Raw genomic sequence first — 24,128 nt, 5'->3', positions numbered from 1 at the left:
TTCGCGAGAGTTGTGTGGATCCATAGCAACGACCGGTAGCGTCAAAATGGCGACCTTTAATACAATTAAAGTTTAATTTATGAACAGTTGTAAACATTTAAGCTGAATATATATATTTTTAATTTAAAATAGAAGTAAGTTATTTAATTAAATATCTAAATGTTGTAATATAATTAGTAAGTAAATAAAACAATGTGATGTTATATTTTGACAGGTGGTTGTTGAATTATTAATTACAAAGACAGGAAAGAAAAATTGACATGCACATGTTGTATGACTGATTGATCATTAAATCTAATTGATCCCATTTATTAATCATAACGTTGAAATTCGATACAAGAAAACAACAAAATTAATGGATTCCTGTTGTCTTAATTGACAGAAAAAAATGAACTATCACTAATTTGATTTATATGATATCAAAAGCACAGTGATATTTTAATACCTAGGCTTATTTAGCACAGTTTAATTACTTGTAAGAAGTTTTCCCTATGTCTACATTTGTATTTGCTAGAAAATTTCTGATGTGCTTAAAGGGACAATAACACTCTTGCTGGCTTGACAGCTCCAGTAAATAAATATTAGCCTTATTCTAAGTATTAGATGTTTATGTGTCCTAACTGTTGTGTTACTTATCCATTACATCCTATTTTACTTCTCCAGAGGGTTCGAAAATATTTTTAAATCCAAGTCACATTTGAAAAGGTTTACGTTAGGCTTTTCAAATCATTTAGTTGAATTTTTCCAATTTTTTAAATTAGGTGTGTTAAGATGAAATTTGTATCATCAATTAATTGGAATACTGTAAAATAGTACAATTTGTTGACCAGAATAAAGATTGGGACATATTATTCAGTTACAACAAGAGTGGTATTGAGCCTTTAAAGGAGGTATGGCTCTAATTTTTGGAACCATAAATAGTAAAAGGTGTATATAAAGTGATTTATATTCAATTTTTTTAAACAAAAATATTGTAATTTCTAGTCATTTATGTTTGGTGAAATACGTGAACAGTCCAAAGTGTACGGCAATCGTTTACGCCTACTTATCCCATTCATGATTCTTCATGGTTTTTTTTAATTATTATTTTATCATTTGTGAATCAGCCCTTACTATTTACTGCCACATTGTAATTTAGGATATGTTTTTCTTTAATCATTGCTTTTGTGCCCGAAACAATAGTGTACATGACTCATGTACGGATTTTAAAATGTTCATTGTGTTGTAAATATTTGATATTAGGGTCCCACATTTCCACGGCAATATATATAACAACGTCAAAAATGGATTGAAATGGACCAACATTGAATTCTAGTTTGTTTTTTTAATTTCGAATATTATGGAAAATGTTGAGTTAGAGACTAAGCTTCTTTAAACTACACTAAAATGTAGGCTACTCAAAACTGATTAGTTAACATTTAATTCAGAAAACAAAATCAGACTATAATCTCCCGAGGGTTTGGATTCAAACTTTAAAAAGAGGTCCATCAAATGATTTTAGCAAAGATTATAGGTGGAACTGGATTTTTGGGGCTATCTTCTATATACAGGGTGACCCCAAAAAAATGCCACTCATGAAAACGTCAATTACATGCAAAGTCCTTTTTGCATTTTATTCATATTTCGCCAGTACCGAGTAGTGTCGAATGGTACTGAATGTTTGTATTGTTGACTCGCGTAAACGAGTGTCTCTCTCTCTTCCGGTTCCTTCACTGACCATGCTGGATTATTAAATATTCATCTTTGACAAAGTTGTTCGTTGAGTGTTCGTCCAAAGTGTGACACTATTGACTGGCGTTTGGTACAAATAAACTTTAGTCAATGCCTGACATTTCTACCCAGTTTCAAAGATTTTGCATGTAATTGACGTTTTCATGAGTGGCATTTTTTGGGGGTCACCCTGTATCGTCTCTAGAGAATGTTGAATGTTGCAATTCATCATATATCTTTATAGATAATGAGAGAAAGAGAAATGACGATCCGAGAGTAAGATATATTTATTTTATGATCAGTAGTAGAATACCGCGTTTTATCAGTGAAATAAAAGTGTTATTCCACTGGCTAAAGAAGTCCATGTTGTTTTTACCTAAAATGATTGTAAAATCATAAAATAAATAGAACATTTGGTGTTTTGTCGTGAATAACATATTTTATTTCATCTCTAAGCAAGAAAACGTTTATATTTTCACTCATGCTACGCATTCGTGAAAATATAAGTTTTCTTGCTTCTCGATGAAATAAAATATGTTATTCACTCTAAAATGACAAATATCCTCTATATATAAAGAGAGAAATGGGGTTTAACATCCACTCAACACAAACGAATTATAGAAATAAAAAATTGAACCATAAGTTAGTCCTGAAAGAACCTAGTTTGTGTCGATTGGATGTTAAACCCCATTTCTATCTCTCACTTTCTATTTGTCGAATCCCCGGTTGTACGTGACAAGGAGTAGGGTCGCCTGTCCAACCTCGTGGGTTTTCTCTGGGTCCTCCAGTTTCTTCCCACTGCTAAAGACCCCTACGCGCAAGCGAATTATTGAAATAAAATTAAACCATATGTTAGTCCCGAAATGACCTAGTTTGTGTCGAGTGGGCGTTAAACTCCATTTTTCTCTCTACATCTAGCCTCGGCTGTATGGCGGTAGATGATATGTACCTACGCCTATGCAATTGCGATGCGGCACTGGTTTACTTATTAGGAAAACTTGCCACTTCTAAAACCAAGTTCTCAAAATTGCGTAGTTGCAGAGTGTGTAGAATTTTCAGTGCAAAGTTGTCCAGTTTGAAGAAAATCGGACAAACTTGAAAGTAAAACAGCTTCAGACTTTGAAATATTTGTATGATAAAACATTCTTCAAAGGCATCGTCATGGGCAACGCCGTTGGTAATCCGGGAACTTGAAAGTAGTTCCAATGATGGACATCGTCATACAGCCGAGGCTAGATGTAGGTACTGGAATCTGCTAAGGTTTGCCGAGTGCCCTATGCGCAAGCGAATTATTGAAATAACAGTAAAACCATATGTTAGTCCCGAAATGACCTAGTTTGTGTCAAGAGGAGTTAAACCCCATTTCTCTCTCTCGTGCCTTTTAGTACATGTAGGGCCTACCATATATCTAATCTGTTTCTGCAGTTGGATGTGGAAAGTTTGCCCCTACATGTTGGTTAATCAACATTTGACAACATTTTTTATTAAATAACAAATTCCAAATTTATATCTGTGTTGTAGGTTCAGTTATGTCCCTTGATGCCATGACAACGATAGATGAACGGGAAAGATTGATTCCGGAGTGCCAGCCATGTTATTCTGGTTTTAAACCCAGGCCTGTCGAAAAACTAGCAACACGAAGAAAACCCGTATCTGTTCTAGACATAGAATGTAGAAACTTTTTACGGACCAGCTCCAGCGATTTTACGAATGGACAACCGTCGGTGGAACAGAGATTATGGATGGAAGCCGGTAAATGTGGTCCACCATATCCTCAAAAACCTGACGCCAGCTACAATAGTAATGTTTGGCGAAACTTTCGCAAGCAGTTTGGCTTTAATACCTCCGCCGAAGGGCGGAAGATATCGGAAGTTATTGCAGCAATGTATCCCTTAAATATCCCTCGGCCATCTAAAATAGGTGATCATAGCTTTACGAAATATATAAGTGAGAGTAATTTATTCCAAGATGAAAAATTTAAAGACATAGCAATAAGACGAACACGAGCCGATCATCAGGAATTGAAGAGATTAAAAATAAAAAGTGATGGTAGAAATCCACCAATAGATCAAGATGGTAGGACTAGCTATTTTATTTATTTTTATATCCCCACATTTTCATGTGGACATATATTGTCGTCGCCCCTTGCCATTCGGGCGTCCGATCACAAATTGTTTGTGGACACAATTTTTATCCGATTTTCATGAAACTTTAAATATATGTTTATATACAAAAGATCTCAGTTCCTTTCAAAATTTGTGCAGAACAGACACTAAGCTAGTTAACCGACATTTTGATAATTTCTATATCGACAAATTTATTTGAAACATTAAGTATACTTCGCAAATTGTGACCAATATTTATTTTGCTTCCATTTCATAAAATAGAAACGGTTTATTTAGTCTTATGTTTACCACCCTTTCTTAGATTACCCTTGTTTTTACCACCTTCTCTTAGATTACCCTTGTTTTTACCACCTTCTTTTAGATTACCCTTGTTTTTACCACCCTCTCATAGATTACTCTTGTGTTTACCTTCTTTTAGATTACCCTTGTTTTTACCACCCTCTCTTAGATTACCCTTGGTTTTACCACCTTCTCTTAGATTACCCTTGGTTTTACCACCTTCTCTTAGATTACCCTTGTTTTTACCACCCTCTCTTAGATCACCCTTGTGTTTACCACCCTCTCTTAGATTACCCTTGGTTTTACCACCCTCTCTTAGATTACCCTTGGTTTTACCACCTTCTCTTAGATTACCCTTGGTTTTACCACCTTCTCTTAGATTACCCTTGGTTTTACCACCTTCTCTTAGATTACCCTTGTTTTTACTACCCTCTCTTAGATTACCCTTGGTTTTACCACCTTCTCTTAGATTACCCTTGTTTTTACTACCCTCTCTTAGATTACCCTTGTTTTTACCACCTTCTCTTAGATTACCCTTGTTTTTACCACCTTCTCTTAGATTACCCTTGTTTTTACTACCTTCTCTTAGATTACCCTTGTGTTTACCACCCTCTCTTAGATTACCCTTGTGTCATAGGGTAAAAAAAATGCTTGTATGACCTCTGACATGACCTTCCACTACAACGGGTCAGATCTTCATGTAGTGTAGGCTATCGAAAGTATATAAAAATGAAACAAAATATAGATCTGTATTTTAGTCAGAATGCAATATTATTTTTTTTTAATTTTTCAGGAAAAATTTTACCTCCAGAGAATTTTAAGAAGTATGTTCATCGTTTTATCCCCCCTCCTGGTGACCGTGATTTCCTGTCGTCCCCTCTACCGGAGGAATTGTGTAAACCGGATCTATTCGGACGACGCTACAACACAACAAACAGACCGGATTATAAACCCCACTTGTGGAAATTAACATATCGTTTAAATAAACCAGAATACGACGCAGTTCAGACAGCCATTCGAGAACGAAAAGAGAGAAATAATGGAAGAAAAACTAGTCGGGCCGCTCCGTCGCCAGCATCTTTATGAAAAAGATTTTTGTGACATTCTTGTTGGTTAACCCTTATGACCCGAGCGGCCGAAAGACCGGCCTGGATGCTCCTTGACTGGAGTACCGCTCGGGTCTTAAAGGGTTAAATAATTGTATATTTTTGGCCCGTTTCATTCTATTTGGGTCAGTGTGTCGTCAGTGTGTCTGACTTTCCGTATCAGTATTGTGGTATATCTTGCTCAAAAACATTTATGCTATTTCATAATTAATCCCCCATATGCCATCAATCTGATTAAAACACAGATTCAATTTTTTTTTCGTTTTTTTATAGTTCAAAATTTCGTTTTACTTGTCTTTACTACACTGGGATCTGGAAGAGTTGTTATATTAGCGGCATTTTGGTTGAAGTGAGGGATAAGCCAATGAAACGGTCTGTTACAGCGACTTCTTGGCGTGCCATGCACGGAACTATGGGTAAACTACTAGAAAAGCCAACGCTGACTGATTAATCAATGTCTGACATCATAGGGTCAAAACTCAAAAGCCACTCGTACGACCCCTGAAAGAACCTTCAAGTACAACTTGTCAGATCTTCATGTAGTGTAGGCCATTGAAAGTATAAAAAAAAACGAAATGAAATATAGATCTGTATTTTAATCAGATTGAGATGCCATGAAATGTTCTGCTCTGACTCGACTAATGAAGACGGGCATACGCCATACAGTGTGCTTAGGGGGGAATTTTGCCCCAACAGTGGCACTACGGCCTATAGGATTTTTTTACATGCATGCCAATTTGTACACAGGACTTCAGTTTTCGTCCCATCCGAATGACTATACATTGTCGCATAAAAATGAAATGAAACAGGGGTTTAATGTCCTACTCTGATTAGGATGATGAACACAGGCAAGGGACCTCAGTTTTTCGATATAAGAGTGGGCCGTAGGGCCACTGTCCGGGCAAAATTTCCCTCATAGCACACAGTATGGTATATGCCCATCTTCATTAGTCCAGTCGGAGCAGAACAGTAGGACGTTAAACCCCCAAAACTGGGAACCCACCTGGAACGTCTTGTTTATTGAGCCAGCCCTTACTAAGTCACTACGGCTCCCATCTAATCTGAAGACTCCCGAAAACAACTCTATAAAGTATTGTCTTGATGGAAACAAACGTAAATTTCTAGTATGTAGTCAAATTGAAAATTATTTTCCTACTAACTGAAAGAGATCTCCCAAGTGCTAATGCCTCTTTGATGTTCATATTGAGTTACTCAAGCACTACTCTGTTATATATAATTCTAAAGTCCAAACAGTATTATTATTATTATTACCTCTTTCTATTTTGCTATTGTATATAATCATACTATATATATATTTGATTATTTTATGGTTTGAAATAAACGATTTTATCTTTTAAGTAGCTAAGTCTCTAACTCTATATCATCCAAAGTCTTACATGTTGAAAATACGAATTATTTGTCAATTCAAATCAACATTGATGTTTTGATCTTACCAGGAAAAGGTAGACTTCTGATATCCAAAATAAACATTTTACCATTGGTACACGAATCGTGTACCATAGTGCGTTTCAGCGTCATTTATAACAAGTGACCAGAAAGAACGAGGCTAGACATATTCCACAACTTATTTCAAATGGTGACACCATATCTTATCTGGAGAGCATGCGCAACAGACTGGAATAACCAGACGCTAGAAATTGCTATTTGGTTGAGACTCCTGTCCTATTTCGCTGGACATAACTGATTTGAAATTGAGTCCAAACGGAAACTATTGAATGTAAATCAGTTTATATACAATCAGATTACATTATTATATGCGTTGCGACCCATTTGGGTCAATTTCTAGGTCCCAAATATTAGCGATTTTATCTTTTAAAAATTATAAAGTTATATTTTCTGTTGACAATGCATATTTTATTTTATTTCATAATTAATGAAAAATTTACATCTGTGAAATGAACATTATAAATACATGTATACCATCCAATTAACAATTTCAAATAATTATAAATATATCATCATATTAAACCATCTGGTATGATAAAATTTGGACACAAATGATTTATTTAACAACAAAAGTGCCATGTTCTATTAAACATACATTATGCAAGAGGTAAATCTGTCTATTTCAGATCTTTCTTAAGGCCTGAAATGTTTCTAAATTATTAATTAGACATTAATTAATTATACAGACCATAATCAACTCTTGATGTCATCGGATATCTCCGATATTAAGTAGATTAGAACGGTTCAGCCATATTTTGATTTAATCTTAAAATGGAGAAGTGAAGCTAAGCTTCGAACAACCTGTGCAGTGGTTGCAATTAATGCACACATCTAGTCAAACCTTCAAAGGCTAATATCTTTGCTCGCAATGGAGCAATTTGAATGAAATTTCAATAAATTCATTTTACATTATCTATTTTTGAACTATTATAGTAAGAATGGCTAGCTCTTAAATCTAAATCTTACAAAATGTATCTTTAATTTGGTCACTGGAATAAATGCCAACGTAGTAAACGAGTGTCATTCATGATTACTGCTAGCAATAGATAATCCCAGAAATCATTTTGTAATTCAATATAAAATACCTTTTGGGGGGGACTAGCATTGATGCCGAGTTATCTGTTTAACGTTATACGGAATGATACAACCTTGTGACTCCGATCAAACTTCTTCATAAGATTTATGAAGCAAGGGTAATAACAGGACAGAACACCTTCCGATGATATTTGGTGAGTTTTTTGTTTACCGCTAAATGAATGTAACGATAAACCACCGTTGATCAAAATTGATGAAACAAGTCCAATGACAGGAAAGACACACCATTTTAATGATATTAAGTCATGTAGAGCCATTAATAGTATCAACATCTACAATGTAGCATGGTTTTCTTAAGACAGATATTTTATAACTCCACAAATAGACTAACCCAATTTCATATCTTAACAAATAGACTAACCCAATTTTATAAAAATTTGACAAAAATCTTTGATCATTGCTAAAAGATGAACATATAAATAACAACATATATACATGGTGAATCAATTAAGCATCATTAAATATATACAATTCAATGTGGGAAGTGTTATCTGATGGTATATAGTACTTTTAAAATTGTGAACATAGTAGAAGTATAGTACACCCACGTCCCATGGGGGTGTCGGTGGGGGACACTATAAACAATAATAGAAGAAGTCCCAGTCTCCTACATTGGGCTCTTCTTCCAAGTTTCTTAACAAAACACTTGTCTGCAATATCACCCAAGGTGAAAGTGGAAGTTAAGCCTCAAAGAATGAATGAATGTCCCAGTTTCGACAAAACAGCCAATAACTCCTATCATTGGCAGAGGACCAAAATTGAGTTTTCCAACCAAATGGAATGAAATTTTATGTCTAATCAAAGCAATAATTCATGAGAATTTCACTCATAATTAAAGTTCTCAGCATTCGTTTGATTGGCCGATCCACTGCCGTTCGTTGCCAATCATAAGTCACGGACCATTTGGACATGCGCATGACATAAGATCCGTACAATGTTGGCGATAGCAGATAATTACATATGTACATTTTGTCAATTTTCAAATTCTACACATGTCTAAAATTCGAAAAAGATGTATCCTTTTTGGAATGGATTAATTATATTTGTCCAAAAATTCCCATAGTATGGTGTTAGCGTGACATTAAACCCTGTTGCTTTTATTTGGGTCAGAAATATAATTATCAATTGAGAGAGAGAAATGGGGTTTAATGTCCATTTGACACAAACTAGGTAATTTTGGGACTAACATGGCCCAATTTGATTTCAATAATTCACTTGCACGTAGGGATCTTTAGCAGTGGGAGGAAATCGGAGGACTCGGAGGAAATTCACGAGGTTGGACAGGCGACCCTACTCCTTGTCACATATAACCGGAGAATTGAAACCATGCCATTTGACTAAATGACAGACCTTATGATGCAGCGCGCACATACTCACGAACATGAGATGCGGTAACATTTCAGATATGGGGGATCACGTGGCTAACCTTTCGGCCATCCAACCCCCCAAAATATTAACAGTAGATTCAATTGAATTCAAAAAGAGACCATGAAAAGAAATTAACAAGATAGAGAGAGAGAACGAGAAATGGGGTTTAACGTCCACTCAACACAAAGTAGGTCATTTCGGGACTAACATATGGTTAAATTTTATTTCAATAATTCGCTTGCGCGTAGGGGTCTTTAGCAGTGGGAAGAAACCGGGGGACCCGTAGAAAACCCACGAGGTTGGACAAGCGACCCTACTCCTTGTCACGTACAACCAGGGATTCGAAACCACGCCAGTTGACCTTATGATACAGCACGCAGGTGCTAACCATTCGGCCACCCACCCCCCCAGAAATTAACAAAAAAATTGTTTATATCGTCGGCAGAGGATGACATGTTGCAAAATTTTACCATAATATAGGAGATTGCTCGAACACTATACAAAATGATTTTCATCAGTTTTATATTATATTAGGTCTGGTTAATTTCAAATCAGGTCACATTTCAAGTCACGTTTCTTTTAGGCCAGGTAATTTTAGGTCACATCATTTCAAGTCACCTTTCTTTTAGAACATGTTAATTTCTGGTCTCATCAATTTTAGGTCACCTCAAATTTAATTTTAGGACATGTTAATTTCTGGTCTCATCAACTTTAGGTTATGTTAATTTCAGGTCACATTTAGTTCAGGTAACATATATTTCAAGCCATTTTAATTCCTTGATATATCAAATCCTTACAGATGATACAGTTGACTATGATACAGTGTAATATAATCAACTCTTGATATATCAAATCCTTACAGATGATAAATTTGAGTATGATACAGTGTAATATAATCAACCCTTGATATATCAAATCCTTACAGATGATAAAGTTGAGTATGATACAGTGTAATATAATCAACCTTTGATACTAACAACAACAATAATAGATACAATGGCTGCCACAACTAAAAATATCACAAGTAGACAACACATCTTCTTTCTTGCCTTTTTCTGAAATAAAACAATAAATTCATAAAATTCCCCCATATAGGTTACGAATAAAGTCATGTCTTAAAGGCTCAATACCACTCTTGTTGTAACTGAATAATATGTCCCAATCTTTATTCTGGTCAACAAATTGTACTATTTTACAATATTCCAATTAATTGATGATACAAATTTCATCTTAACACACCTAATTTAAAAAATTGGAAAAATTCAACTAAATGATTTGAAAAGCCTGACGTAAAGCTTTTCAAATGTTACTTGGATTTAAAAATATTTTTGAACCCTCTGGACAAGTAAAATAGGATTTAATGGATAATTTACACAACAGGTAGGACACTAACACATCTAGTACTTAGAATAAGGCTATTTTTTATTTTCTGGAGCTGTCAAACCAGCAAGAGTGTTATTGTCCCTTTAAAGGACAATGCTGCCATCCAAATGATGGCCTATCATATATTTTTCAGTTTCAGTTCTAGATCTTAATGTTGCTGCATTGTTTGTTTTATCTGTAATTCATCAAACATTTATCCTGCCTGGTATACAAGTGTTTCAGTACAGATCTCTATTCTGCCTATACTTAAAGTCACTGATATCCAAACAATATCTAATTTTTTCACTGCCATATTAAAATGTTGATTATTTAATACAACAGTCGGGAGTGATGACAATATACAATGGAGTTAGAGAAATAGGGTTTATCGTCCAATCAACACAGACTACGTCATTTTGGGACTAACATATGGTTCAAGTTTATTTCAATAATTCGCTTATGCATATAGGTCTGCTAAAGACCCCTACATGCAAGCGAATTATTGAAATAAAATTGAACAATGTTAGTCCCGAGTGGAGGTTAAAACCCATTTCTCTCTCCCTCGTTCTCTCTCTCTCTCCAAATTTCAGCCCCCCTCCCCCGCCCCGACAACCCTAGTGTAGCCGCCAACCCTTAACAGACAAACAAATGACAGTGTCAAATATTAGTCTAGATTATAAAAACCAACCTGATATTGTGAAGCTTTATCTAATTGTTGATTTCCAGCCTCAACATTACCATACGTTCTTTCTACATTTGCTTCTATTGTATCTATAAATACATCATAATAATAATAATCTATATAGCGCCGACAATTCAACTACAGCGCTTTACATAAGTACAACGAATATAAAATTACAACATTCGCAACACAATAATCCATAAAAAAAGACATAAACAAAAAAACAGAGAACATTATTTAGTACATATGGTAAAAGTGTACGTCATTATACATCAATTGGGTTTTTTACTTTTTTTAACAGTGAACAAGAAATTAAACGCTTGTAAATTGGAAATTCGTTATCAAAATTAAATGGTCAGCTTTAATATGGACACAAGTACAAATTAGACAATTTTTAGTGTTTTTAAAGAATTTTCAAAGATTTGATATTGAAAGAATGTTAAAGAAATAAACTGCTAAATACGCAAGATTAAATGATACCTGGGTTACAGTGTGGGTTACCAGGCAACGAAACATACACCACAGCAGCTAAATCATCTGAGCAGTCGCTCAGTTGTTGAATGTTTATTTTTTTGTAGGTAATGAGAACGTTCAGTAATTAAAGCTGAGATCTACTTACCTAATGTTTCACCTTGTTCATTAATTAAAGCTCCTAAGTCACGGAAAATCTCATTTACATCTAAAATATCAGACTAAAATACAGAAAAACAATTTTACAATTTTCACATCAATTCAATCTAATTAAAATACATATCTATATTTATACTTTCGATGGCCTACATAAAGATCGTACCGGTTGTTGTGTGAGGTTGCGTCAGGGGTCATACAAGCAGCCTTTGACCCTATGACATCAGACATTTGATTAACCAATCAGCGTTGGTGTTTCTAGGGGGACACCCACAGCTCTGTGCACCGCACACCAAAAACACACTGCAACAGACTGTTTCATTGGCTGATCCCTAAAAACAACCAGAACGTGAGTTATATAACAACTCTTCCAGATCCAAGTGTAGTATAGACAAGTAAAACAAAATTTTGAACTATAAAAAACGGAACGAAATAGGATCTGTGTTTCAATCTGATTGACATGAACTCGTTTATTTTAGTGTATTCATCATTCTAGATACTCCAGAAAAAAGGTAGGTTGCCAGTCAAATTAAGATATTTATGAAAACAACCCTCAACAAATTTACAGTTATCCTATAATATTTATGTTCTGTGTGAGGGTAGGGGGTCTGGGGGTATCGCTATACACATATACTTTTGTTATTTTTATGCCATTATAGTCTTGACAAGGGAGGAGCACAATTGCCAGCAGGACAATTGCCGTCAGGATAATAATTGCTGTCCATATTGTTTCTATTTGTTATGTTATTTTTGTTATTCGCCTGTCCAACTCTGTGGGGTTTTTTCGGGTCCTCTGGTTCCACCCCACTGCTAAAGAACCCTACGCAAAAGTAAATTATTGAAATAAAATTGAACCATGTGTTAGTCCCGAAAAAGGACCTAGTTTGTGTTGTGCTGACTTTAAACCCCATCTCTCTCTCTATATCTCTCTCTCTCTCTCTCCCAAAATGACCTAGTTTGTATTGAGTGGTGTTAATCCTCTCCCATCCCTCTCCTCCTCCACTCTCGTCCCCCTCTCTCCCTCCCTCCCCCCCCCCCTCTCTCTGTTACCATAACAAATACAAATAATACAGCAATTGTCCCACCGACATCTGTCCTATATAAACATTTATATCCCCCTAAAATCCACTTCATACAGGCTCTAAGCATGTGCCAATGTTTATGAATTTCAAGAAATAGAATGTTTATCAACGTTCGGAGTATTACCTCTAACTGTCTGATTCTCTCCTCCCGTTCTCGTATTAAAGCAAGGTCATCATCTACGACCTGTTGTTGTTCCTGTAACTCGACTCTTCTTTCTTCCTGGCGATAAAACGCTGTCTTGTCCGAATAATCATCATCTTCATCCTAAAAACAATCAAATATTCATTCAAATATAATAAGGGCCTACAATAAAAATATTCAGGCCTCGAGTTCACAAAGCATTCTCAGATGTAAGTTAAGAATTTACTCAAAATTGTTCGCCTTATTTTAACTAAAATATAGCCCTTTATACAACTTTTATTTTAATATATCAAATACATCAATAAGAAACCATGTGCAAAGTTTTGTGTTTATGGATCAAAGATATTTCTCATAAACAGTGATTGAAAGTTGAGTAAATTTTTAAGCTTGGGAATGTTTTTTGAACTTGGAACCGGGTGTTCAGACAATCCTTCCACCCAATTTGATGTGAGAGGGAGGTTTTTATATTTGTTTTTTATTTTGACAAAGGATCACTACTGGGTTAAATGAATTCTCACGTCACATTTCAAGGCACAACATTTATCTCATCATGTTGTTTGTAGGAATGTATGATTGTCCAGTATCATTTATCTCATGTTGTTTATAGTAATGCATGATTATCAAGTATCATTTATCTCATCATGTTGTTTATAGTAATGTATGATTATCCAGTATCATTTATCTCATCATGTTGTTTATAGGAAAGTATGATTATCTAATGTCATTCATGATTATCCAGTACCATTCATGATTATCCAGTATCATTCATGATTATCCAGTAACTGATGGAATTAAAGAGATTGTTTGTATTTTTTAAAATAAAAATAGGCCATGTGGCCCTTGTTAAGTGACGCATCAGTATCTGAGAACCAGAACATATTTTTATCTACGGCCTGAAACAAAATGTTGTTTAACTGAATAATTTCTAACCACTTTCTATATATACTAAACATTATTTTAGAGTCATGATCACTTGTATGTTTTAATGACAATAATATTAATTAGTAAAAGGTCTTGGTTCATAAGCAAATGTTCCCTGTTTCACAGTGACAACTATTTGTTGTTTCTCTAATTCCTTTCTTCACTTGAAATCAAACCCAACAATCTAAGTACTTGTAATTTCTATATCTATAGCTTACATTCCAACCAGTCATTCCAGTGTCCACTAATGGTTTAGTTGTAGGTTTGTTGGTTCCTAGTTTCACGGAAGACTTCACTTTACCAGCTGCCATCTAAAATAAAAAAAACAACATTGTCTCGTTTAATTCGTTTCTAATAAATAATCCTCAGCAAATGGAATCTTTAATATCATACCTGTAAATAATTTATCTGTGAGTGAGTGAACCTGGTTACTACTCGTCAATCAAATATGAAAATTAGGGCTAACTATATCCTGGCATCTTATGATCTTACTTTATTTATGCGATGCAGATATATCTGTGTTTTATGAGAGGGAGAGAGAAATGGGGTTTAACTCGGCACAAACTAGGTCATTTGGGACTAACATATGTTTCAATTTAAATTCAATAATTCGCTTGAGCAGAGTTTTTTTTTTAATTAACTGTGGGAGGGAATTGGAAGATCTGGAGAAAACCCACGAGGTTGAACAGGCGATCCTATACTAGTTGAAACCATGCCACTTGACTCAATGACAGACCTAATGATCTAACGTGCACATGTTAACCAATCGGCCACCCAAACCCCTGCAGAAAGCAGAGATTATATGCCACTTCATTCCATTCCATGGAACTTTAGAACAAAGGTTTTAAACAATCCTTGTGGCTGGATAAACTATTCTATAATCAGAGGCATGTGTAGTGAATAATTCCTGCTATATGTTCATATTTTACTGTTTTTCAAAAATAATATAAATTTGACGCAAATTATGGCCACATTTTAATTACATCTTGGTATGAAATAGTCACATAAGTTTATCAATTTAGTCCCTATAAAAAAAATAAGTGAAAAAAAAAAAAATTTTTTTTAGCAGGGAGGCAGTGAAAACTGATAATCCTCTTTTACGAAACCTACCTTCTGTAAACCTTGGAAGCGTTCCACAGATTCCTGGAAATCATTCTTTAGTTTACTCAGTTGTATCTTTTGTTGCTGAAATAAAGAAAGATTCAGTCATTAATATCCAGTACACCAAAAACTAATTAAAAATTGTTTTCATAGCAACACAATTATTATCGAATCTGAGAAATTTCTAATTACCAAATGGTAAAAGAAAGAGAGAGAAAGAGAAATGGGGTTTAACGTCCACTGGATACAAACTAGGTCATTTTGGGACTAACATACGGTTCAATTTTATTTCAATAATTCGCTTGCGAGTAGGGGTCTTTAGCAGTGGGAGGAAACCAGAGAACCCGGAGAAAACCCACGAAGTTGGACAGGCGACCCTACTCCTTGTTACGTACAACCAGGGAATCGAAACCACGCCAGTTGACTCAATGACAGACCTTATGATACAACGTGCACGCGCTAACCATTCGTCCACCCCACCATCTACAATAAAAGTCTGATGTGTCTACATATAGATATCTGGATGGTTTATGAGATATGCTGTGGATACAAAATCATGACAGATGGACATAGAGAACTGATTTCAAAATTCCTATGTGACTTTGTTTGGTATAGGAGCTGCGGTGGCACAGTAAGTAAGAAAGACGTTGGCTCGCTAACCTGACGATCCTATTTTCAGTAAGTGGTGCGATCAGACGAAAACCCAAAGTCCCACATACACATTGAAGTGCACATAATAAAGATTCCTTGTCAGTTGGAATTTGATAGAAGAGCAGGCTTTTAGCACCTCTGTTCAGCCTCAGAAGCACACTCAATGGCGTATGTCCGTCTTCATTAGCCCAGTAGGACGTTAAAGCTCATTTTCATTGTTTGCCACAAGAGAATTATTCCACTGTTATTTCTACTTTGTATAAACAAATATTAAGACATGTTATATTAAAGGTTCAGTGAGTAAGATGTTGGCTCGCTAACCTGGTGGTCCCGTGTTCAATCCCGGTGTCGGGCAAGAAACTTCATCTGTAAGCTTTAGCATGGTTTTTCCCTTGCTAGTAGTGCTGGACAGGGGGTCTAGCCAGGGACAACGTATTGTTGTTTAGATGGGATGAAAACTATGTCCCATATACACATTGACCCGCACGTAAAAGAGCACTTAAAAGTTGGAATTTGAAATAAGAGTAGGCCGTAACGTGAGTGTCCGGGCAAAATCTCCCTAATAGCACACTGTATTGAGTATATATGCCAGTCTTCATTAGCCCAGTCTATAAAAATAGACAAACGGTTCTTCTGTGGAATTTAATTCCACTGCTCATCTGTGCTTGAACCTTTTCACTTACTTTATCAGCCCTTTTATTTCCAACCGATTTCATTATTCTCATTGTATCTTGTGCTATTTTATTCGTAGTCTGTGATATTTCATGTCTGAAACAAAACCAGGAAATATACTCTGTTGTCACGGCAAAACCATAAGTAGATTGTGAGCCGATTTACTGCATAACTTTTCTTCTCGATTAAACGATTAAATACAGTACGCCCGCCGCGACGCTTTGATGAAACACGATTATCGTGTCGTTTTTTGTTGAAAATTGCCACGATAACGCCACGATATTGCCACGATAAATAACTCGGTGTAGCAGTCGCTATCGTGTGCCACGATAGTCGTGCGACACGATAGGCCTCGGTGTAATTTTACATGCAAAATTAACGGTATTTATTTGTCATAAACAATCGATGTCAAAACGATATACAGCCACGATGTTATGAATGTTGAATATTTTAATAATACGGACGCATTAGGTCACGTTGTATAGTTAGAACATGCGTGTTCACATATTCTGCACGATATATGCGGTTACATTTCCAACCAGTCATGTAAAGCTGCATGTCTAGTACACTTTGAAGGACACGTATGCATAAGACTATACATGTATTACACAGTTTAGATATTTATGCCGTGTTCAAATTGTTTTGCATATTTACTATATTATGAGTTTATAGTTAAGAACTACTCTCGAATCACGGCAAAGATAGACTTTTAAATTGCAAACTATAACGGTATTTGGGTTACCGGTCTTACAAATAGAAATAAGACAAATAGAACTTGCAACGGGGTTCGAAAGCGCTTTCAAATCAGACACATAAGTTCGTACTTACCGTAAAAATGAAATGAACGCGACACAAGTCTCCGATGTAAGAGAATATTAGTTAATTATAACCGCTATCAAATCCACGCAAAAATCCAAGGCACTCGTTTTATTTTAGAAAAGAATAACTGTATTTCGATGGAAGAATCTATTCCACATGAAGCCCAAATCAATGATAACTGTCAACTTGTATGTTGTCATTCTCGTGCAGATTGGTTTGAATAACAGAAATGTCCCTTGGATCCAAGATCAAAGAATAAAATCGCACGTAGACACTTTGTTGTTTTTATTGGTTAAGACTACATTATGCCGCAAAGACCCAAAGTTGCCAGAAACCATGCAGTGTTCACCTTACAACAGGTCCATTGATTTATGGTTTATTTTATAATTTATGATACTGTTTAGACCACAATGCGTTACGATTTAAATTTTGGTATTCCAAGTTGATTATATATGCAAGTTTATATGCAAAAGGATATTAATTTGGATTGGTATTATTTTTATATTTGCCTGTGATAATTATTAAGGATAATTAACATCTACAATATGAGTATAAAGAGTAAGGTAAATACTTTTTACATATTGCGTAAATTTTTAATAATGTACATTATGTAAGCGGTAAAAGATATCAGCCGAAAATCTAACTGATAAATTCACGACAATGTTTCCTTATATTTGGAGTTGTTTAGTTTCGTGTACGGAAAATAGATTAACGATTAGTTTTAACATTATTTATCATGCCGAAACATATCATTTAAATGCGAATTCCGTTTATGTAAAAGGGGCTCCGGCGCAATTTAAGGAATTATTGTTGACCCAATATTAACCATCGCCAATTTTTTAACTCATGGGATAAAGCCAATCAGCAAACAATACGGGTCTACTTTATTACAAAAACATTGGTGAACTTATCGTTGATCGTTAGGTAAATAAAACAATATAAACAACCAACTGGTCCTCTTCAATAGTTATGAAATTAATTAATCTAGAAAGCACATCAAAGAGTGCAGAATAAATGGTCTAACAGAAAATTCAGTTGTTAAAGGGGCGTGGGGCTATTTAAGGAATGACGTTTGTGCACAATATAATGAAATGATTTCCACCGGTGTAAGGCAGAATATGTCAACTGCAAATGACTAAACATCATTTTGTTCATAAGCCGCTCTGCATGCGTGAACCTTAAGCCTGTACCGATTTTTAAAAAAAATACGAGTTTTACCGTAACAGAGTAATCACAATTACTCGTTACAAATTGGTATTACATGTAGCGGATTGGATGGGGGTCAGGTCGAATCCTAACAACCCCGTGAAATCGCGACGAATAACTTCTTGGTTACCGTAGTCATATTTTAAGTGTAACTTTGTTTACTTTATTTTCACATTCTGCTAATTAAGAAACCATTTGAGTAATAAATACAGGTAATTGAATGGACTGAAGCTACATGTATAATCAAAAAGAAATCGACATCTCTTTTGAAAATATGTAATTATTACTACTGACAATTAACAATAAAAGTCATATTGTCCACGAGCACAAGACTACAACAAGGTAATAGTTTGTTGTTAAAGGGGCGTCTATGTTCTGTCAGTCGATTTCCTTTCATGTCACGTGTCAGTTCTCATTGTGAAACCTTGATTGACAGTATGCATCCACCAGACTCTATGGTGCCGAAATGAAAACGTCAGCAAGGTATTATCGGACTGATACGTGTCAATGTACATGTATTCAGCAAAGTTCCATAAACTTGTTGACGGCGAATTCTGACTGTGTGATTACATATCAGGAGACAAAGGCTTTTAATTTATTTGTGATTTAAACCAGAATTATTTATCAGTATGTGAATTACTATTTAGATGGATAAATCTACGCCCCCGGTAAGACTAGCATATATTGGTGTCATGTTATAATTTTTCAGTAATTTGATTGAATTTGTAATGGGCCATCGATGCAAGTCTTACAAATGTCGAACATATTAATGAAGTAATAATGTATCGGTATAAGCATATTTCTGTTTAAAAGATGACAATACCCGGGTTTAAATAACAGAATTACCCTGTGATATAACCCTATATACGGTCCATGATATAACAGATCAAAGAAACGCGTACGCCAATCTTCACACGTAGCTACCGACACATTAAGTGATCTATAATAACAATGTATAGCTCTACATGTACTTCATCCTAAAATAAACGATCAGAGGCATGGTTTAATTAAAACACCGAGTCACACCGTGTTTCCAACACCGAGGCAGTGCTATCGTGTCACTCGATATTCGCTCGGTGTTCACTCGGTAAATCACGGAATTCCACGATAAAAACACGGTAATATCGTGTCCCGTCAAACCATCGTGACGGCCGTACTGTAGATAATCGCGACTATGCTGTTTATCGTACTGACTTTAGTAATGATGACCGAGGCTATGCAGAAATTTCATTCGCTTAGTTTTCGGTTCATAGTGGATCAATTTGAATGATATTTTCAGCAAATTGCCTTTACGTTATCTAGTTTTTAACTATTATAGTGAGAACTGCCAACTCATTATCGAATCTCCCATAATGTATCTTTAAGTAATTATCGGAAATAATTAGAATTTGTTTGGCTTCTAGTTCTGCTGTGACAGTATTGGGTCTTTATGTCAGGTTAAGATGACAAGACTAGTTTAACATCTTATAATACTTTTATTTCTTCTTTTAACATATTATGTACAAAACTCAAGACTCCGTAATTAGCTTGTGTTGAGGGAGCCATGTCCTAGCTTGGCACAAAAGTTGTCAACTCCCAGACGCTCTCCCTCGTTCCGTCGCTTCGCGTGCAAAGGCGCCCATGGCCTCCGCTCTCTGCGTCCTTGCCCGGACCTCACTGTCAATTCGTTTGTTATCTGGGTTTATAAACCCTTCCAGACTAAGGAATCTTATTAGACATCTGGCTAATGTATCTTGTATCATATCAGGTTTAACATTTAGTACAGTTTGCTTATTTTTTATCAGATAAAAAAGTTAAATAAAACATGCCAACAAGTTATGGTTACATAATGACATAAGGAATGCTACCAAGACCTCCAGGGGTGTCGATAACCGACAGGTCATTATGTAACACTGCCCCATGTTAACGTTTAGTATACGAAACATTTAATATCATAGACATAGTCGTTGAAGTTATCAAACACCATAAAAATAAATATACATGTTCGTCTCAAGACTTTAAACACTGCATATAAATTTAAAGTCAATTGGATATTAACTTTAGCCTTTATGGACGCCGGACCAACAGACGGGGGCGTATAAAAAACAAAACCAAATAAATAGAATAACATACATTTTATCTCTGAGCTGAACACTGTCTCGATCTGTTCCTATATTTTTCATGGCTTTTTCAATACTATTTGCTGGAGAGAAAAAATAAACACAAAATATTAATAATCAGTCAAATTTAAATAATGACTTAGAATATTTGAATAGTAAAATCTCCATTTAGATGCTGCTTTACAGTTTGAAGCTTTTCATGAGACAGCAGGCCTGGAAATAGCAGTTTTAGATGTACCTGACAAAATGTCAAACACTAATGAAATAGTACCTGACATTTTCAACTAAGTGCCAGACATGTACATTGTCTGTGACAGGTGCCTTATTTCCAGGCTTGAGACAGCGTCAACCAATCACATCATCGTAGTAATTACAGAAAGATAAAAACAAACAATACATACCTTTGCTATTTAATTTTTAAAAAAATATGGTTGACGGACGGGGGCGACGGCAATATACGTCCACATTTCCATGTGGGCGTATCAAAATAAACAATACGTACCTCCGCTATTTATTTTAAAAATATTGCTTTTAATGAGATCAATCGAATCAGATATACCAGACGATCTTCCTGAAATAAACATGATAACATTTAAAGGGACAATAACACTCTTGCTGGCTTGACAGCTCCAGAAAATAAAAAATAGCCTTATTCTAAGTACTAATTGTGTTAGTGTCCTACCTGTTGTGTAAATTAAATCCTATTTTACTTGTCCCAAGGGTTCAAAAATATTTTTAAATCCAAGTCACATTTGAAAAGCTTTATGTCAGGCTTTTCAAATCATTTAGTTGAATTTTTTGAATTTTTTAAATTAGGAGTGTTAAGATCAAGTTTGTATCATAAATTAATTGGAATATTGTAAAATAGTACAATTTGTTGTCCAGAATAAAGATTGGGACATATTATTCAGTTACAACAAGAGTGGTATTGAGCCTTTAAATCTCAGAAATTTTGGGATAAATCTTACAGTAATTACGAAGTAGCAGATTGGAGGCTTTTGGTTATCATGATCACTATTGCAATCTGATTAAAACACAGATTCTATTTCGTTTCGTTTTTTTGTAGTTCAAAATTTCGTTTTACTTGTCTTTACTACAATTGGTCAGATCTTCATGTAGTGTAGGCCATCGAAAGTGTAAAAAAAGAAACATAATATAGATCTGTATTTTAATCAGATTGATGGGTTGGGATTTGGATGCTGAGTGGTCTTTAGCTTACACATTAGTAGCAGTATTGGAGGTTTTTGGTTATTATGATCACTAACTACTATTGTTAGCTTTGGATTCTATTCCTACAACTGTTTTATTTAAGAGCTTTATATTTGCCAACAATACATTATGCAAGAGATAAATCTGCCTATTGCAGGTAGTTCTTTAGGCCTGAAATGTTATCTAAATTATAAATTAGACATTAATTAACTTATCCAGACCATAATCAACTTTCGATGCCATGGCTAGCCAGCAATGTTTATTGGATTAGGTTCTGATTTGCTATTCAATTTCCATTCAGGATTTAATCATGAAGTGGATAATCAAGACTATGTTTTTTTTATGGTACCAACTTTAGTAATGATGATCGAAACTAGGCCAAAAATTCAATCGCTTAATTCTCAGTTCATAGTGGATCAATTTGACTGAAATTTTCAGCATATTCCTTTTATATTATCTAGTTTTTAACTATTATAGTGAGAACTTCCAGCTCTTTATCTAATCTCCCATAATGTATCTTTAAGCTTAAACAAAAATGTCTCAACAATGGAATGGGATTTAGTGTCTTGTCAGTAAAGACAAACAAATGGCAATTATATCTCCACATACTCTTCTTCCATTTGTAGCTGTCATGGTTTTTTTATAAGTTCATTCCAATCTGTGGATGTCATGTTTTTGTCTCATCGATTGAGTAGGCACACACCAAAATTCATATCACAGATATTCCAGTCTAGAGTCCCGATCAGTCAATTACTACCACCCCCACCCCCCAGTAAATGACGGACAAAACACATGATTACATCAAAAGTCTAGCACTTTATGATCAGTTAACTACTATATGACTCGTAGCAAATGACAGCCAGAACACACAATTATATCAAAAGTTTAGAATCTAGTTTATGATGATACACACCTCCCTGATAACTGGAGGAAGGACTATCTGAATACTCTCTATACCCTGGATCGTCATGGTATTCTTTACTGGTTGATCCGTAACCTCCTCGACTCGACATCTTCAATTATTATCTACAAAATAAAACATTACTCAATAAATAACTCTATAATCACAACCTTTGATGCCACCTGTCTCGGTAAAACTTTTTAGAATATGTCTCCTGATCCAATGAATTATTAGGGACCTTTCGCACCGGTACGAAAACGAATACGAAAACGAAAACGTCATCGATTCGTGTGTACTTGTGACGTCAATCCGTAATGAGTGTTCGGCTAGTGAAAAACGTTACGCGTATGGAGCTGGATTTACGTAGGTATGCAAACCAATATGTTTCTTGTCTCATATATTGAATTTTTCACCATTTTTCGAGCCTTTGTGTATATCGTTGATTGTGTAGCATTCGTAGAATGTGCTTACAAGGAATATTCTGCTTGATTTGTTGTACATCTGCCGAAAAATCGATTGAAAACTTTGCCTTGACCGAGAAGTTCATGGAGTGGAAATTAACGCCATCTAGTTATTGTCGTACGTCGGATTGCGAAACCGCGTGTTAGAGGATACGAAAACGAAAATGTAAACGAACATATGTTCGTTTTGGTCTTCGTTTTCGTACCGATGCGAAAGGTTCCTATTCTATCATCACCCCATAATTTTTTCGTGGAAACGGTCTCATGATACAGAACAATGCTTCTGTGATTTAGACTGCCTGAGAGAGTGAGAGAAATGGGGTTTAACATCCAATTAACACAAATTAAGTCATTTCGAGACCGACACACGATTCAATTTTATTTCAATAATTCGCTTGCGCGTAGGGGTCTTTATTAGTGGGAGGAAACTGGAGGACCCGGAGAAAACCCACAAGGCTGGACTGGCAACTCTACTCCTTTTCCTTTTCACGTACAACCGAGGAATCAAAACCACGCCAGTTGACTCATGACAGACATTATGATAGGCCTACAGCGCACAGCGGGTTGAGGAAACATTTGGATGCAGCAAAGCCAATGGCATGAAGATAATAAATATGGGGAGGATCAGGAAACTGAAACTTTCCTCAATACAAACAAGTAGGCCTACCAACATACATTCGAATGTCTATGTAAGGCATAACATATATGAAAAAGAATCAATATTTACTTAAAAATCACCAACAAAACTGTACAATTTATCTGTAAAACAATTTAAATGTAATTAATATAATGGCCTGCATAACAAATATCTACCACTTGTCCCTAAATACAAAATTACTTCATGATCACATGACGTTTCATCAAAATAAAAGCAGAGTGTCCTCCCCTTTAATAACGCGTATGAATACAAACAACATCAGATTTTTTATCAGAGCTATGGATTATTCAACGAAGTTATAAATTCAATTTGAAAATGTATCTTTAGATTTGTATGAAGTTTGAATTTAACAAATATCATGCCAGAAACATGAAATTATAAAAT

General features: G+C 35.2%; 2 protein-coding genes across 4 annotated transcripts; one reads left to right on the top strand and one right to left on the bottom strand.

Moving 5' to 3' along the window:
* The first annotated feature begins 13 nt into the window (after nucleotides 1–13).
* Nucleotides 14–6,582, top strand: LOC126825529 (testis-expressed protein 52). Of its 3 annotated transcripts, XM_056101813.1 has the most exons (4): nucleotides 23–134; nucleotides 762–927; nucleotides 3,232–3,786; nucleotides 4,909–6,582. In XM_056101813.1, the coding sequence occupies exons 3-4, from the start codon at nucleotides 3,240–3,242 to the stop codon at nucleotides 5,199–5,201; spliced, it is 840 nt and encodes a 279-aa protein (XP_055957788.1). In that variant the 5' UTR covers nucleotides 23–134; nucleotides 762–927; nucleotides 3,232–3,239; the 3' UTR covers nucleotides 5,202–6,582. The 3 variants fall into 3 exon arrangements, with proteins under 3 accessions (XP_050411138.1, XP_055957788.1, XP_050411139.1); XM_050555181.2 differs by lacking the exon at nucleotides 762–927 and having other exon boundaries at nucleotides 14–134; XM_050555182.2 differs by lacking the exons at nucleotides 23–134; nucleotides 762–927 and adding an exon at nucleotides 1,929–1,986.
* A 371-nt stretch (nucleotides 6,583–6,953) lies between these two features.
* Nucleotides 6,954–23,959, bottom strand: LOC126825528 (syntaxin-7). The gene is made up of 11 exons (XM_050555180.1): nucleotides 23,814–23,959; nucleotides 22,638–22,750; nucleotides 21,018–21,086; nucleotides 20,529–20,598; nucleotides 16,403–16,487; nucleotides 15,078–15,152; nucleotides 14,186–14,278; nucleotides 13,029–13,169; nucleotides 11,815–11,887; nucleotides 11,202–11,284; nucleotides 6,954–10,206 (listed from the first exon to the last, which is right to left on the bottom strand). The coding sequence occupies exons 2-11, from the start codon at nucleotides 22,735–22,737 to the stop codon at nucleotides 10,111–10,113; spliced, it is 885 nt and encodes a 294-aa protein (XP_050411137.1). The 5' UTR covers nucleotides 22,738–22,750; nucleotides 23,814–23,959; the 3' UTR covers nucleotides 6,954–10,110.
* Nucleotides 23,960–24,128: the final 169 nt, after the last annotated feature.

This window comes from Patella vulgata, chromosome 6 (assembly GCF_932274485.2).
Source record: "Patella vulgata chromosome 6, xgPatVulg1.2, whole genome shotgun sequence".
Taxonomy (NCBI): Eukaryota; Metazoa; Mollusca; class Gastropoda; family Patellidae; genus Patella; species Patella vulgata.
This window is presented reverse-complemented; position numbering and strand designations above follow the sequence as displayed.

What these genes read in the sequence shown, in the direction of transcription:
- LOC126825529 (XM_050555181.2), top strand. Translation starts at nt 3,240, where the DNA reads ATGTCCCTTGATGCCATGACAACGATAGATGAACGGGAAAGATTGATT. An exon ending in TCCACCAATAGATCAAGATG is followed by an intron (nt 3,787 to 4,908) that starts GTAGGACTAGCT and finishes TTAATTTTTCAG; the next exon opens with GAAAAATTTTACCTCCAGAG.
- LOC126825528 (XM_050555180.1), bottom strand. Translation starts at nt 22,737, where the DNA reads ATGTCGAGTCGAGGAGGTTACGGATCAACCAGTAAAGAATACCATGAC. An exon ending in TTCCTCCAGTTATCAGGGAG is followed by an intron (nt 21,087 to 22,637) that starts GTGTGTATCATC and finishes TGTTTATTTCAG; the next exon opens with GAAGATCGTCTGGTATATCT. An exon ending in GAAATAAAAGGGCTGATAAA is followed by an intron (nt 15,153 to 16,402) that starts GTAAGTGAAAAG and finishes TCTTTATTTCAG; the next exon opens with CAACAAAAGATACAACTGAG.